A 17066-nucleotide genomic window follows, 5' to 3' on the forward strand; every position below is an offset into this window, starting at 1 on the left:
CCACAGAGCTAACCAAGGTCTGGGTTGCAACAGGAGTTTATTGGAATTCACCTTTTCTGACAGTCCTGGTATTAAGACTGGGTAGTAAACTGTTAATTCTATAGGGTCTCCAAGAATCTGGATCATCTGTTTTATCAAAGAGGTTCGAGTCCCCCTTTGCTTCCCACCCAGGACAGGGGAAACTGGTGAGCCACAGTCCACGGGGTTGCAGAGTCTGGACAGGACTTAGCCACTGAACAAAAACTGCTTGCCAGCAACACATGATATTAACCATGTCTATTACATGTAAGATGTTTTTTGTGCAAAACTTGGCTGAGTGTTCAGGATCGCTTAAGAATAAAGTTATTACAAGAATAGTTATTACCTACTATCTCGCTCTGAGGACTTTTAATAGTGCTTTGAAAACAATGCATTTTTAATATTTGAAGTTTTAGAGAAAAGTGTTTTTATTCCCAGCAGTCTCTCCTCTTTCGTCCTCGATGGATCTGCTTATTCAGGACAGTCCTGATTCTTCCACAAGCCCCAGAGTGAAACCACTGCCACCCTCTGCAGAGGAGAGCACAGAGAAGGAAGAGACGGTCCCGGTCAAGAAACAGAAGATCAGAACTGTGTTCTCACAGAGCCAGCTGTGTGTGCTCAATGACAGATTTCAGAGGCAGAAATACCTCAGCCTCCAGCAAATGCAAGAACTTTCCAACATCTTGAACCTCAGCTACAAGCAGGTACAGTTGTTTTGTTGTCTGTGCAATAAGAAAGAAAAAATAAGGGATTTCCCTGGTGGTCCAGTGGCTAAGACTCAGCACTGCCAATGAAGGGGACCTGGGTTCGATTCCTGGTGAGGGGACTAGATCCCACATGTCGCAATTAAGATCCCACACAGCCAAATAAATTTTTTGAAAAAAATAGAATGTTTATGCACCCCTACAAATAAGTTAGTTTTTAATAATGAAAATGGAATCTTTTTGTAATGTGTTCTGTGACCATCTTTCTTTCACTAAATATCTATTGCAAATGTGTCATAATTTATTGAACCATTTCCCTTGTTAAACCAAAATTATGAAAATGTTTCCAATTTTTCCTTAAACAAAGGAAAACATGCTCCTATCATCTTGAGTTAGAAGAGTCCTAGCCAACCACTGGTTCTCATTAAAATTAAAGTTGCATGTTTTATCTATATACATCTGATTACTAATGAAGTTAATCATTTTTCATATGTTTATTGGCTAGTTTATTCAGGCAAATGGTTTTCTATCTCTGGTACCATACTTGGAAAGAACTCTTTCAAATGATCTTATTTTATGTATAGTTGTCCTTTCACAATTCTTGAATTAAAATACCATTATATTAAATGTAAATGTGCTAATATGGAGGGGGGGCTTATTATTGCAAACAAGTTACTTTTAACTGTGACTAATGAACAGTATGGGTAGACATTTAAATGTGAACCTCCTAGTCAGTAGACATACTCGCAGTGTATCTAACTGTGGTTAAGTTTATTAAACATAAGTTTATTTAAAAAGCCAACTGACTTGAAAGGCTTGAAATTCACTCACAGATTGAGGATTTAAGAAAAGAGTTTGGTAGTTAGAATTTTTGTTTCAAGTTTGAGATAGTTTTAGGTATCAGAAAAAAAAAACCAAACCTTAATATTCTTTGGTTCCTACTATCAATACATCCTGCATTACTAATATTTTTAAATTTATTTGTGGGTTTTGGGGGTGGTTTTTTTGGCCACATAGCACATGGGATCTTAGCTCCCTGACCAGGGACTGAACCCAAGCCTCCTGCATTGGAAGATCGGAGGTCCCTACTGATACCTTAAACTTTTTCCGGTTATCTTTTCCTTGTCAGGTGAAGACCTGGTTCCAGAACCAGAGAATGAAATGTAAGAAATGGCAGAAAAACAACTGGCTGAGGAATAGCAATAGCGTGCCTCAGGTAATAACAGAAAACTTAAATTTTTCTGCTTTTTCCTAACAAAGACTTTTTAGTTCTGTCCATTGCTGCAGCATGCAATCCCAACCACAGACAATTCTGAACTTCCGAGTACTTTTTCAGTTAATCCATTCTTCTTTTTTCAAAAGGGCCCAGCAATGGCAGAATACCCGGGCTTCTATTCCTACCACCAGGAGTGCTTGGCGAACACTCCTGGAAACCTGCCCATGTGGGGTAACCAGACCTGGAATAACCCCACGTGGAGCAACCAGAGCTGGAACAGTCAGTCTTGGGGCAACCACCCCTGGAACAGTCAGGCCTGGTGCCCCCAAGCCTGGAATAACCAGCCTTGGAACAATCAGTTCAACGACTACATGGAGGAATTCCTGCAGCCTGGGATCCAGCTCCAGCAGAATTCTCCCATCTGTGATCTGGAGACCACCCTGGGAACTGCTGGGGAAAATTACAACGAAATACAGCAAGCTGTCAAGTATTTCAGTTCCCAGCAGCAAATCATGGATTTATTCCCAAACTACCCTCTCAACATACAGCCTGAAGATTTGTAACAGCTATTTGTGATAGCCATTTTTTAATGTGAGCAAAGACTGTATTCTCTAGAATTTTTCTCGTTTTAGAATTCTGTACTGCTTCCCCTTACTAAGCTGCTTTTCACTATACCTTCTGTGTCAATTTGAGGGAAGGGTAATGAGTCCAATAAGAGGTTTCAGAAGCATTGTACAACATGACAAAAGATGTATGGCTATAGATAAATTGATTATAGTATTTTGGATATAATATATAATATTTTGGATACTTTTAGGATCTAGACTCTAACTTCAAGCACAGGGAGCAAAAGTACAAAGACGTATGATGAGGATTATTCATATTTTCTGGGATGGGGAGGCTTCTTTACTTGTTAAGAATCTCAGTCTGTAAGATGAAGGATGCTTTACTGATTTCCTCCACCCCTTTTAGCTGTTTTACTACAACCCCTAATTTGTTCATCACTCTTTTTGGAGAACGATGTTTTGTATTTTGCCACATCATAGTAGTACCAGTTTGGCTGGTTTAAGTACAAATAAATAAGAAACAGCCATTTTACATTTAGTTGTCTCTCCCCGATTTCATGCAGTGATTCAAAGAGTTAAAAATCTGACTAAACGTGGTAAACTTTTTTAAAAAATTTATTTGGCTGTGTTGGGTCTTAGTTGCGGCATGTGGGAACTTTAGTTGCAGCATGTGGGATCTAGTTCCCCGACCAGGGATTGAATCCAAGGCCCCCTACCTTGGGAGCTCGCAGTCTTAGCCACTGGACCACCAGGGTGGTCAATATGGGAATATTTTTTGATATGGAAGGGAATAAACTAATCTTCTCTAGGCATCCAGGAGACTAGAAGTGAGTAAAGGAAAGGTAACCAGATACACAATATTAGGTGATGGATTAATTAAACCAGAACAAACTTATTTCCTTTCTGTGTGTGTAATATTGAAACAATAAAATCTGTGGTTTGCAGTTAAGGAAGAATGCCACATCTGGAAGATCTGGAGCAAAGGTTCGTAAAGAAGCTAAATGATGAGCAGCCGCTAAATGATGGGCAATGGAGGGAGATGAGGGAGGAGGGGAATAGGTGGGATTGGAAGCTCTCCTGTAACACAGGACAGGTTCTGTGACTGCTCTTCTGCCGGAAACAACTGTTAAAGTTCAGCTTATTTTTATTTATTCTTATTTTTTATGTGAAATTAAGAATGATTCTTTAAAATTTTTGTGGGAGTATAGCTGCTTTACAATGTTGTACTAGTTTGTGCTGTACTAGCAAAGTGAATCAGCTATATATATATCCCCCCACTTTTTTTTCTTTTTGCATTTCCTTCCCATTTAGGTTATCACAGAGCATTGGTGGGAATAACCAGAGTGGTTTTCTTACTTTCCTCGTGGTTCCCCTAGTTTTCCAATGTTGATCTATCATGCTGTCCAACCCAATGAGTTTATAGACATTTGACTAAAAGAGGAAGTCAGTGAAAATTTCTGCCAATACCAAAGTTCAATGCATTATTCTTTGTGACTGGCAGATATGTGGATTTTGTGCCAAGCAGCATATTTAATCGAGTAGATAATGGAAATAGAAAGCACTGATTGATTGTATCATCAGTCACTTTAATATTTACAAAATTCTTGGCTCTAAACAAGTGCACGAGATGAACTGACAAATTTGAGAAAAGCACTAAATGATGAACCAGAACCTGGAAAACTTGGGAAAATAGTTACTGTAAAGTGTTATTGGGGGTGGGAGGAGGCTCAAGAGGGAGGGGATATGTGTATACACATAGCTTATTCATGTTGTACAGCAGAAACACAACACTGTAAATCAGTTATGTTCCAATTTAAAAGTGAAGTGGTAGAACCCAGGAAATGCCAAATTTAATTTTCCAGTACTGAGGTGAACCATGGTTACAGGTTTTTTACAACTTTGTGCTTTGGATTAAGTGTAGCTATAAGACATTGGGAATAGGTAAGGAACAGCTAATTTAGGACTATTAGTGCCAGAAAGAATAGGAGCACCTATGATGTTTAAAGCATCATGCTAGATAATGGAGAAGAAAGGAAGCAGGTAAGACTGGAGAAAAAAGGGGGAAGGAGAAAATAGATGGAATTTTGATCACTACCTGCTTTTGAAAATCAGCCATTTTACAGAAATGCCATCTATTTAAAGACTGGAGCTTTTGATTGCAAAACTAAAAGAACCATTAAAAACTAAGCAATAGAGAAATACATAATGATGTGAGTCTAGTAAACAATATCAACAAGATGGCATATATTCCTACAGGTGTTTTAGTATATGTAATATGGGTGGTTTCTATGTGTTGATTTTAATAGACTTATTCCATTGCACGAGGATTATACATACATTGTCTTCAGAAAGGCTTTTATCCACTTTACATTTTTCAGTCTCTTTGCATGTCAAAATTTGACAGATCTGGGATAATTTAGATAAATAATAAAAATTGACAACTGCATTCAAGAACGGAGTCCCTATTTTCCTTATTAACCATAGTAGTTAACGTTGACATGGTTTCTTCCTCAAATATTCTCTCAAAATATTTCTGTTAATGAAGAGTGAAATTCAAGTTAGTCGAACCAGGGAAAGATTTTAAGGTTTTTGGTGTTTGCTAATATCTCAGTGTGACTGTCATTTCCTTAAAAAAGAAAGATTGTTACTTAACTCCGACATCTTTCCTGACATTTTCATGCATACATGTGACATAAACATAACTCATTTTTCCTATCCAAATAAATTATATGCATTTTCTGCAACTTTTTCTAACTAAAAATAAAAATCTCCACGTCAGCGAATTTAAATGCTGTACTGACACATACTAAATGCTGCAATACGTTATTACAAATACATTAATTTGCTTCTGTTTTGGTTATTTGCCATTACAAATCATGTTGCTATTAACAGCAATTTAAAGACTTAAAGTGTTTGCTTTGGGTCATAGGATTACCAAGAATATAAACTAGTATAACAGAAGGAGACGGGCGAAAAAGGACATTATTAAGTCACCTGCCAGCCTCTCCCATCTTTCCACATCCCTCTCTTGAGAACATCTTGCTCTCTCCATCCTCCTCCTTAGAGGAGGTGGGTGTCACTTCCAATGTCATTTTACTGCATTATATTTTAGCTTCGTCTTGATTTTCAGCTTGCCTCTCCATTTCAGTTAGTGCCTGAAGGAGAAGCACACCGGGCTGAATTTGCCTAGGTGTTCTGAATTCCACAGCCTGGATTCAAAGCCCAAGACAGGGAGGAGTAGAGGCCTTGCTTACTGAACTTCAAGCACCCAATTCTCAGGGTAAAGGACAAATTTCATCCTTTGTGTCTGGGGTGGGCGGGGTGGGGAAGCCATGATTTGAGACCCAAAGGTAACGGCAGACAACTGCCAGACAGGGCAGGAAACGGGGAGGGCCCTTAGTAAACACTGCTGGCCCCCCGGGGCCCAAGGAGCTCGCCTCAAGTGGGAGATAAAGGGAATTTGTTAAATAAAAAAGCAGTTGGGGCCGACAAAAGCTTCTGGCACAGGAAGTGTGTCCGACTGAGGAAACTGAAATGTAGGCATTTGAATAGATGCCTAGGTTTGAGGCTGAGGTGAAACCAGGCTGAAGGCAGCAGCAGCTGGTGGCGAGCTCTTCCTTAAGGGGTTCCCAGTTTCTGGGTGTTTGATGTGGCCCGGGAGAAAGTGTCCTTGAGAATTTAAAAAGGTTAAAAGCTTGGGAAATGAATGCAAAGTAGCTCTACCTCTGAAGTATAATGACCAAGCAAGGTATTGAACAGAAAAATCTCACAGATGAAATCAAGACGCTAGAAGCCTATTAAATGAATTAAACTGGGACAGGCTCATGCACTTAGGGTCTCAAGGGGGAATTATAGGAAGGCTGGCAATATTCATACAACCCGTGTCTTGGGTGCAAGATGTGACAAGGACTGAGGATGTGGTCAGACTGAATTAGGGCCACAGCTTTGCAGAAAAAATGAAGCTGGACACAGTCACCCAGGCTTTCTTCATGGAGACATTGAGGGCAGGTACTCCTGGCCATAAGTATAGCTCTTCTTAGCTTGATGAGCAGCTGTGGAATTTATTTTCACCACTTGGGTAGAATACAAGTGGGGTTGGAATGGGTGTTACCAATGGACCACCAATTTAAAAGCTATGGATGGTGGTACAGTCTGATCAGATAATTGTACACAAGCTGATCACAAATCCTGTGATCGCCCTCCCTCGCTTGGCTTTTAAAAGTGCTTCTCCGAAACCTTCTGGGGAGCTTCTGACTCTTTAGGGCATGAGGAACCTGTATCCTTGCAAGGCTTTGCAATAAACCTTTCTCTGCTCCAGAAAATAAATACATAGGTAAAAGCTATGGATGTTGGATGCCTCTGGTACATAAGGATATTTAGTGTTGGACTAAATACGTGATGCCTCTTGCTCCTCTGGTCCCATTCTGTGTTCCGTGTACACGTACTCTGCCTATCCAAATCAGTCATACTTTCTTAGCTATAGTTAATGTGCTATATAGGGATTCCCAGGTGGCTCGGTGGTAAAGAATCCACCTGCCAATGCAGGCGACACAGGAGACTCGAGTTAAATCCCAAGGTTGGAAAGATCCCCTGAAGTAGAAAATGGCAACCCAGTCCAGTATTCTTGCCTGGAATACCACGGACAGAGGAACCTGGCGGGCTACAGTCCACAGAGTCGCAAAGAGTTAGACACGACTGAGCACTCATACACACATGCACACATAGGTTGTATAAATTACATTTGTTTTCCACTGTCAAAGTGAACATTCTCAGACAATACAGTAAATGTACTTTATACTTGATGAGTCACCCAGTTCCTGTCCTTATGCAATTCCTTCCCTCATTCTTAGCTTCCCCCAGATCCTAGTTCTCATTTTTCAGGTCTCTTATCCATCGTCCTCAGCCACTTGACCCTACAGTCATGCTTAACATTCCCCAAATTGTATAAGACTTTGTGGATTCCTTCAGCATTGTCTGATAAACCATTAAACACAAATGCACTCATTCCCACCAATTCCCTGATCAATTTCTATCTCATTAAGTCAATAAAAATGGTTCCCTTTATCTATTGAGACCCTCTATAGAGAAAAAGCCCTTGTGTAAATATCTGCTGTATCAGTCTTTGTCACGATAAGAGAAAAATGACTATTATTCTTAACTCCATGGCTGGCTCCGTGCTGTGCCTTTCCTTATGCTGTTTGCAACTTGCAAAAGAATTGTGAAAAAATCAAGTTTCAACTTGGAAGAAAATACTTGTAAATGTATTTCACACTTATGCTGGCTCATATCACTATAATCCACCCTATTATCATAGCTAGAAGCCTCATCATTATCCTAGGATATTTTCTTTCACCAACCATATCCAAATAGTTACTCTTTGGGGAGGGTTTTTTAAATTAATTTTTTTTTAATTGAAGTATACTTGACTTACAATGTTGTGTTAGCTTCAGGCGCACAGCAAAGTGATTCAATGATATATTCTTTTTCAGACTCTTTTCCCTTATAGGTTATTACAAACTATTGAGTAGAGTTCACTGTGCTATACAGCAGGTCCTTGTTGGTTATCTATTCCCTATATAGTAGTGTGTATATGTTAATCCCGGGCTTCCCAGGTGGCGCTAGTGGTAAAGAATCCGTCTGCCAATGCAAGCGACATAAGAGACACAGGTTCGATCCCTAGGTGGGAAGATCCCCTGGAGGAGGACATGGCAACCCACTCCAGTATTCTTGCCTGGAGAATCCCCATGGACAGAGGAGCCTGGCAGGCTACAGTCCATGGGGTTGAGAGTTGGACACGACTGAAGCGATTTAGCACGCACGCACGCACATGTTAATCCCAAATTCCTAATTTATCCCTCCCCGACTTTCCTCCCCAACCATAAGCCTGTTTTCAACGTCAGTGGATCTATTTCTGTTTTGTAAATAAGTTAATTTGTATCATTTTTTTAGAGTTCACATATAAGTGCTATCATAATGGTATTTATCTTTTCTGACTTACTTCACTTATATGATAATCTCTAGGTCCATCCATTTTGCTGCACAAATAATCACTAGTTAAGTCTATCTCTTTAATATTTTTCAAACCAATTAACAGGTTTCCATATTAGCTACTACTACTGAGGAACTAGTGGGTAATCAGGTTTTTCCACACTCCCCCAAATATTCATATGAGGAAGAGATTATTAAAATTAATTTTGCGTATAAAAAAAGAAACCAAGAGCCTAAGCAACATATCAAAGATGGTACCCAGTGGGGATGGTCAAAATCCAGATTCAAACCCTTAATTACTTGACTCCAAAGCCCCAGATGTTTCTTTGCTACATGATTTTCCAATGGAGAGACATAAATAAAATGTGGAAAGATATATACCAAAAAGCAATATTTCAGGAAGTAAAATTTTGAGGGAATTTTCACTTGCTATTACTGGAATTTTTTTAGAGCATCTATTATCAGACAAAAATAACAAATATCTTCATTTGGAAAGAACAGGAGTAGCATGTATGGGAATAAACAGTTACCAGTAAAGATAACTTTTTTGAAACATGAAAATAGATCATGTATTTGTCTTACTACCTTCAGAGAGGCTAGAATCCTGGAACTCTGGGTTCTGAACCACAGATCAGACAAGGCTGCTTTGGGCAAAGCCACCAGAGGCAGCTCACATGGAGGGTCACACCTCCCCCCAGGGGTCCACTACCTGTTCTGGGCTCACCAGCTGCCTGTTTTAGAACCTTGGGAAGTTTCTTTCTTATCACCAAATCTTCCAGGACAAGGAAATATTTGTCTAGATATGTCCTTCAATTGTGTGTGATTGACTGTAGGATGGTAAAGATGTACATAGATACGCCTGATGAACTGGGGGGAGGTCCTAAAGGGAACTAACTGGAGACCAGGGAGGGTAGGGAAGGGAGAGACTTCTCTGGTGGTCTGGTGGTTAACACGCTGCACTTCCAATGCAGGGGATGTGAGTTTGATCCTTGGTCTGGGAACTAAGATTCTACGTGCTATGTGACCCCCCAAAAATTCTTTTTTTTTTTAATTAAGAAAAAATGAGAAAGTTTATCAGAGTAAAGGACACTTGTTTGACAAGTGACTCATAGTGGTGAGTAGTGAAGGAAACATGCAAACATTCTCGACAGAGTGTGATGACGTATTGTAATGGACATATGAATTGCTGAGGACAAACAGGAAAGAGATCTGTTGTTAAGGGTTTTAACTGAAAGCATTATCAATCTCCTTCATACTGTTTCAGTGTATCAGCAGCAAGACTGCGGCGGGGATCAAATAAGAAGTACTGGAGAAAACAGAAGCAAACCTTCTATTTCAAAATGTCCAAGGAGGGAACTCTATTCAACGTATCCGGTTTTTCCACTCAAGTTTTTCTCCCCCTGCCCTTTTCCATATTGTACTTTGGGGAAGGAAGTCAATGTCTACAGCTGTTGTAGCCACCCGATCTGGGAAACAAACTCACTCAGAACAATGCAGATAGTGGAGTGCAGTTGATTACACGGGCGGGCCCAAGGAAGAATCTTCTCGTAACCAAGGACCCCGACCAGTTTTTGTGAAAACCGTATATACCCTAAGTGTACATGCCCAAACCCACCTCCCCAAATTCCCTGAAACAAGTCTGAACAAAGGAAAAGAAAGATACAATCAAAGATAACCCGTGATTCATATGCCTTAGGCCTAGTAGTTAACAGTGGACAATTATCAATAGGCCTGTGGTCATACCCCAATAAGCATAATATAATTTATGATTCTATTTGGTTACACAGACAATTAGGGTATTCTTTTAGGCGACAGAGAGTCTAGGTATGAGCCCTGGGGCTCTTCCATCTGGGGAGGGCGATCTGGTTTTCCATTAGTATGTCCTTTCCATAGATACTGGGGATATAGCTCAAAGTTCACAGTCCGGCTCAAGATGGAGTCCTGCTTTCAAGATGGAGCCTGTTCTGTCTGTTTCCTCCTTCACAGCCTCACTTAAGGAATGGGGAGTTATGCCTTCCCTCTGCACAAGATTGATTATTCTCTCCTCCTAAGTGCATATTCACTGAGAACCTTTGTTTACGATCTTTTTTTGGAAAAAAGGTCTTGGAAGACGCAATTAGTAATAGGTAAGACCAGGATTTTTTTTTTCCTTCCCATAGTGTTCATAGGGTTCTCGAAGCAAGAATACTGAAGCAGTTTGCCATTCCCTTCTCCAATGGACTACATTTTGTCAGAACTCTCCATGTGTGGTCCTTCCTCTTCCACTTTCTGAAAGAGCTTGTGTGAGATTAGTATTATTTCTTCCTTAAATATCTGACAGAATTCATCTTGGGAATCTTCTGGACCTGGAGATTTTTGTGGAGTAATTTTTGCTAACTAATTTATTTGACACATGAAAGGTTAATCAGATTTTCTGTCACCTCACGTCTGTTTTGGTAATTTGTGCCTTTCAAGAATTTTTTTTCCATTTCATAAAATTGCTGAGTTTTGGTATAAAGGTATTCATACTAACTCTATATTTCCCTTCTGATGTCAGTAGGATATCCCATTTAAAAATTTCCAATATCGGTAAATTGTGTTTCCTCTTTTTGTTTTTGTTCAGTCTTCTCATTGATTTATCAAGTTTATTACTCTTCAAAGAACTAATTTTGACTGAATTTTTTTTCTCTAGCCTGTTTTCTATTTCAATGATTTCTGTTATTTTCTTACTTTTACTAATTTTGGGTTTGTTTGTCTCTTTGAGTTTTGTAAGGAAAAAACAGGGCTTCCCAGGTGGCCCAGTAGAAATATCAACAACCTCAGATATGCAGATGGTACCATTCTAATGGAAGAAAGGGAAGAGGAACTAAAGAGCCTCTTGATGAGGGTGAAATAGGAGAGTGAAAAAGCTGGCTTGAAACTCAGACATTCAACAAATTAAGATTCTGGCATCTGGTCCCATCACTTCAAGGCAAACAGAAGGGGGAAAAGTGGGACCAGTGACAGATTTTATTGCCCTGAGTTCCAAAATCACTGCAGCCATGAAATTAAAAGACGCTTGCTCCTTGGAAGAAAAGCTATGACAAGCCTAGACAGTGTATTAAAAGCAGAGAAATCACTTTGCCAACAAACGTCCGTGTAGTCAAAGCTGTGGTTTTTCCAGTGGTCATGTATGGATGTGAGAGTTGGACCATAAAGAGGGCAGAGCATCGAAGAATTGATGCTTTTGAATTGTGTTTCTGGAGAAGACTCTAGAGAGTCCTTTGTACTGCAAGGAGATCAAACCAGTCAATCCTAAAGGAAATCAACCCTGAATTTTCATTGGAAGAAGCTGAAGCTCTAACTGGCCACCTGGTGTGAAGACCTGACACATTGGAAAAGATCCTAATGCTGGGAAAGATTGAAGGCAAAAGGATAAGGGGGTGACAGAGGATGAGATGGCTAGATAGCATCACTGACTCAATGGACATGAATTTGAGCAAGTTCCCAGAGATAATGGAGGACAGAGGAACCTGGCATGTTGCAGTCCATGGGGTCATAAAGAGTCGGCCATGACTTAGCAACTCAACAACAAAAAAAGGAGAAAAAAGTATAATTGATTTAAGTCTTTTTCAAAAAAAATCTTTTTTTTTAAATATTATTTGGAGCTATAAATTTCCCTCAAAGCACTGATTTAGCTGCATTTCACAAATTCTGTTATATTGCATTCTTTAATCATCCATTTGGAAATACTTTCCAATTTTCTTTGTGATTTTTTTCTTTATTTTGATGTCAACCATTATATAAAGTGTTTATTGAATTTGTTAAAATATTGCTTCTGTTTTATGTTTTGGTTTTTTGGCGGCAAGACATGTGGAATCTTAGCTCCTTGACCAGGGATCAAACCCACACCCCTTGCATTGGAAGGCGAAGTACTAGGCAACAGACCACCAGGGAAGCCCTGTGACTTATTTTTTGACCAATAGATTACTTACTTACAAGTCTGTTTTCAAATTCTAAGTATTTTGTGCTTTTCCAGTCATAATGTCATTATTGATTTCTAATTCAATTCTATTGTGCTCAGAGAATATATTCTGTAAGAGCTGTGTTTTGAAATTTCTCAAGACCTGTCTTACAGCCTAGTATATTGTTTATCTTTCTGACTACTCCGTGTACACTTGAAAATAATGTAATTCTTCAGTCATTGGGTGTAACAAGGTATAAATGCAGCCTGAGTAAAAGTTGCTGCATATTATTCAGGTTGACTATATACTTGCTGGCTTTTTTTAATAGCTGCTCAATCTGTTACTGAGACGTGGTAGTTAAACTTGACATTTATTTACCAAACCATGAGGTATATGGGATCTTAGTTCCTGAACCAGGGTTCGAACCTGTACACCCTGCATTGGGAGCGTGGAGTCTTAATCACTGGACCCCCCCAGGGAAGTCCCTACATGTCTAATGTTCCACACTCATGTCATGAAGCCCCTCTTTTTCTATCTGCCATTAAGCAAACCTTGGACTATGTCTCCAGTGTATTCACATATATAAAGGTGCACCTATAATTTTATTTTTTATAATTTTTTTAAACTGCTTATTTTTTATTTATGGCTGCCTTGGGTCTTTGTTGCTGCACAGGCTTTTTCTAGTTGCAGTGAGCGGGGGTTGCTCTCTAGTTGTGGTGAACGGGCTTCTCACTGCGGTGGTTTCTCTTGTAGCACAGCAGGGGTTCTAGGGCACTCGGGCTTCAGTAGTTGCAGCAGATGAACTTATGTACCCTGTGGCATGTGGAATCTTCCTGAAACGGGGGTCAAACCTGTGTCCTGTGCATTGTCAGGTGGATTCTCAGCCACTGGACCATCAGGGAAGTCCTATAATTTTAATTTAGAAGTTTTGAGTGCTGATACCTAGGTCCTTTCTGATAAGCATTTAGCTTACATCCTATACTGTGCTGTGCTGAGTCACTCAGTTGTGTCCAACTCTTTTCGACCCCATGGACTGTAGCCTGCCAGGCTCCTCCATCCATGGAATTCTCCAGGCCAGAATACTGGAGTGGGTAGCTGTTCCCTTCTCCAGGGGGTCTTCCCAACCCAGGGATCGAACCCAGGTCTCCAGTACTGCAGGTGGATTCTTCACCAACTGAGTCACCAGGGAAGCCCACCTCCTATACTACAGTTCTCACAGATGACAGTGTTTTATTTATACTTAGTTTCTGTGACTTTTGTCCAAAGAAAATTTATGCATTCTTGGATGAATCTTGAGCCACACAGATGCTGAGACCGGTGGAGGTGGGGCTCCAGGGTTTGACCAGGTGTGGATATGGTCAAACAGCATGGCGCCGTACATCGGGAAACTCCGTAATTGATCTGTTTTCAGGTAGAGATTATACACTGACCCTGTCTGTCTGCTTACCTATCTTTATGTAGCTTCTTTGTTACTGCTGCTTATTTTGGCCCCCAGAAAACTTTAGTCTATTCTTTTTGGATCTAGAATGGATCTACTTTGTATTAATATAATTAGCCCAAGGGTCAGGATGGGAATCGACTCCTACCTAGTTCATTGTAAACTATGTATTTTCCTTTCTGCCTAATTTGAAATCGGTATGCCAGAAAAAATAAAATAAAATTGGTGAGTTTTTTTCTTGGTTTATTTTGGCAAGTTTTCCAACATGTCTGAAAGCTCTAACCAAATTTCAACCCTCAGAGCTTCGATCAGGTAGAATGGAAACTATGCCACTAAGCAAACATGTAGTAATTTAGGAACAAACTGTGTTTTAAGAGTAATTAGAGGGACTTCCCTCATGGTCCAGTGGTTGAGAATCCACCTCCAAGGCAGGGGGCCTGGGTTTCATCCCTGGTCTGGGAAGATTCCACATGCCACAGAGCAACTAAGCGAGTCGGCCGCAACTGAGTCTGCAAGTCTAAAACCTGTGCTTCAAAACAAGAGAAGCCACTGCCATGAGAAACCCGTGCACCACAACTAAAGAGTAGCCCCACCTGCCACAAATAGAGAAAGCTTGTGCTCAGCAATGATGATCTAGTGCAGCCAAAAATGAATTAAAAAAAAAAAGTCTCCACCTCCATTGCAGGGAACACGGGTTCCATTCCTGATTGGGAACTAAGATCCAGAATGCCAGGCAGTGTGGCAAAAAAAAAGAAAAAGTCATTAGATGCTTCTTATTATCACGAGCATCCTGTGAACTGCAAGTTAATGAATTGTGGAGTGTAACCCACAGGAAATCCTCCTTGATCCCAGGAAGATTCCAGCAGCTCACCTTTAACACCTAGAGGACACACTGCAGTCTCATTTTCAAGGACTCACTTCTATCCCAAGTTCTTCTTCAGAACGAGCACAGACTGCAGTAGGCTATTTTTCCTGTCTCTTGTCTCTAAAGGAAAAGGCCTCAAATAATTGGCAAACTCCTGCAGAGCAGGGCACCAAATAACAAAAAGATGAATGGACTGGACTTAAAAATTTAAAACTTTTATAGACTATCTTAACTGTTTCTGTCTGAATGTTTGTGTCCTTCCAACTCATATGTTGAAATCCTAATGACCAATGTGATGACATTAGTTTGCTGGGTCCTTTGGGAGCTGATTAGGACATGAGGGTGGAGTGCTCACGAATGGGACTAGTGTATTTATTAAAAAGAGACAAAACCCACAGAACAACCTCTATGGAAAGCAATTTAGCCCAATCGACCAAAATTGCAAATATCCATACCCTTTGACCCATCAATCAACCCCATATTTAGCATATGTACTGGCATGTGTGTGACATGATACACTTACAGAGTTCTTTACCACTGTGCTTTTTGTTGAAATGGCAAAAAATGAGAAACATTTTAAATGCCAATCCATGAGGGGGATGGTTGGATCCATTGTGGTATCCACACTATGATGGAGAACCTAAAAAGAAGGAAGACTCTTCTTTAGTTACTAATATGGGGTAATGTCCAAGGTACACTGGGAAATGAGTAAAAGTAAGACATAGAAGAATTATTACCACATTAAAAAAAAAAAAACCCAAAACCCGCCAAGAAAGCTCTCTTGCCCTTTCTGAAAGAATACAAAAAGTTTGCAACCCTCAACCCCCACCCCCACCCAAAAAAGAAGTCTGCAAGCTGGCCCTCGCCCTCACCGAACCAAACAGACGCCGGTTCAATTCCTGGGCCGGGAAGATCCCCTGGAGAAGGGATAGGCTACCCACTCCAGTATTCTGCCTGGAGAATTCCATGGACAGTCCATGGGGTCGCAAAGAGTCGGACATGACTCAGCGACTTTCACTTTCAATATGAAGCTGTATACCCATCAAACAACTCTAATTTCCCCTTCCCCAGTTCCTGGTAACCAGCATGCTACATTGTTTCTGAGAATTTGACTGCTTTAGATACTTCATACAAGTAGACTCACACGGTACTTGTCTCTCTGTAATGGCTTATTTCACTTAATATCATGGCCTCGAGGTTCGTCCATTCATGAGGATATGCAGGTTTTCCGTCCTTTTCCAGCCTGTATAATATTCCCTTGGGTGCATACTCTACATTGTGTTTATCCATTCACCCATTTCTGGACGTTTGTGTCACTTCCATTTTTTGGCTCAACCTCATAATAAAAATGAAGATTTAAAATACAGGACCCCTTTCTCACTTCAGGTTGATAAAGATTAAACTTTTCACAATAAAACATTTTGGTGTTAAAAAAAAAACCTGGCACCCTTACACCTTGTTGGATATTTAACTTTAGTCCAGTTCTTAAGCACTTAACCGACAGGGTGCAGTCCCAGTTTTAACGATTCATTCAATTTTTTAAAAGTGAGATCTTAATTTAATCTCTGAAACCGATCCAATTTCGGTGACTCAGTCTATCAATTAAATCACAAAACCCTGAACAATCCAGAAAGGGTAGCTAAATTCTCTTCAGGATAAGAAAGGCGGGAAGTACCAGCATTTGAAGGTCTGCTAGTTTCCAAGCACAGCCAGGATTTTAGCCAGAAAAGGCTGGAACTGAACCGAACCGAACCGAATCCAACAGGGTTCCGAGGCCGCCCGCGCCTGCGCAGTGAAGGCTCGCGCGAGGACCCACCCACCCACCGTCGCCCCAACCCCGAGCGGCCAAAAGCTCCGCCTCCTGCAGGCTCCGCGGTTTGGTCCAGCGCAGCGCGGCTTCCGGAGACTGCGGCGCTGGGGAGGCGACGGACGCGGGCGCCGGGCAGCTCCTGGGGCTGGAGCGGAGGAAGCTGAGGGAGCAGGGCGGCCACTGCCAGAGAAAGAGGGACCCAGGGCGGGACCCGCAGTTTCAGCGGTGCCGCCTCCACCGTGGCCCGGGATCACGGACGCGGAGGCTACTAGTGTCGTTGGTGCAGCTCGTTGGGAATCAGCATCCAAAAGGACGGCGCGGTGAAGACCCAGAGCGTGGAGCGGGAGCGAGTGGGCCGAGGCCTCACCTGCAGCCCCGCCCCGAACGTCATCCCGCGGCTCAGAGGTCCCGGGGCTCAGGGCGGCTCTCTCAGCATCTCCTCTGTCTCACTTCCCCGGCTCTGGGGAGGGGCCTTCTGGCCCAGCCTCAGCTGGGACCGCCCAGTTGAATCTTGGCCAAACTTCTGCAGTGAATACTT

General features: G+C 41.2%; 1 protein-coding gene and 1 long non-coding RNA gene across 10 annotated transcripts in view; one reads left to right on the forward strand and one right to left on the reverse strand.

The window, feature by feature from the left end:
* The window catches only part of NANOG (Nanog homeobox), a 27143-nt gene extending 24107 nt beyond the window's left edge, over nucleotides 1–3036 (forward strand). For 4 of the 9 annotated variants that reach the window (XM_081587944.1, XM_081587945.1, XM_081587943.1 and 1 more), the window contains 3 exons: nucleotides 457–722; nucleotides 1852–1938; nucleotides 2085–3036. In XM_081587944.1, the coding sequence (XP_081444070.1) occupies nucleotides 457–722; nucleotides 1852–1938; nucleotides 2085–2501 (770 nt within the window). In that variant the 3' untranslated portion in view covers nucleotides 2502–3036. The remainder of the gene's footprint in view (nucleotides 1–456; nucleotides 723–1851; nucleotides 1939–2084) is intronic. The other 5 variants (XM_081587947.1, XM_081587949.1, XM_081587946.1 and 2 more) reach the window with 2 other exon arrangements.
* Nucleotides 1–16505, reverse strand: part of LOC145544775 (uncharacterized) — a 20554-nt gene extending 4049 nt beyond the window's left edge. Inside the window, exons 1-2 of the long non-coding RNA XR_014081642.1 lie at nucleotides 15863–16505; nucleotides 15242–15358 (exon numbers count right to left, since the gene is read on the reverse strand). This is a non-coding gene — a long non-coding RNA (uncharacterized LOC145544775). The remainder of the gene's footprint in view (nucleotides 1–15241; nucleotides 15359–15862) is intronic.
* Nucleotides 16506–17066: the final 561 nt, after the last annotated feature.

The sequence above is a fragment of the Giraffa tippelskirchi genome, chromosome 4 (genome assembly GCF_054371585.1).
Source record: "Giraffa tippelskirchi isolate mGirTip1 chromosome 4, T2T-mGirTip1v1.2.pri, whole genome shotgun sequence".
Lineage (NCBI taxonomy): Eukaryota > Metazoa > Chordata > Mammalia > Artiodactyla > Giraffidae > Giraffa > Giraffa tippelskirchi.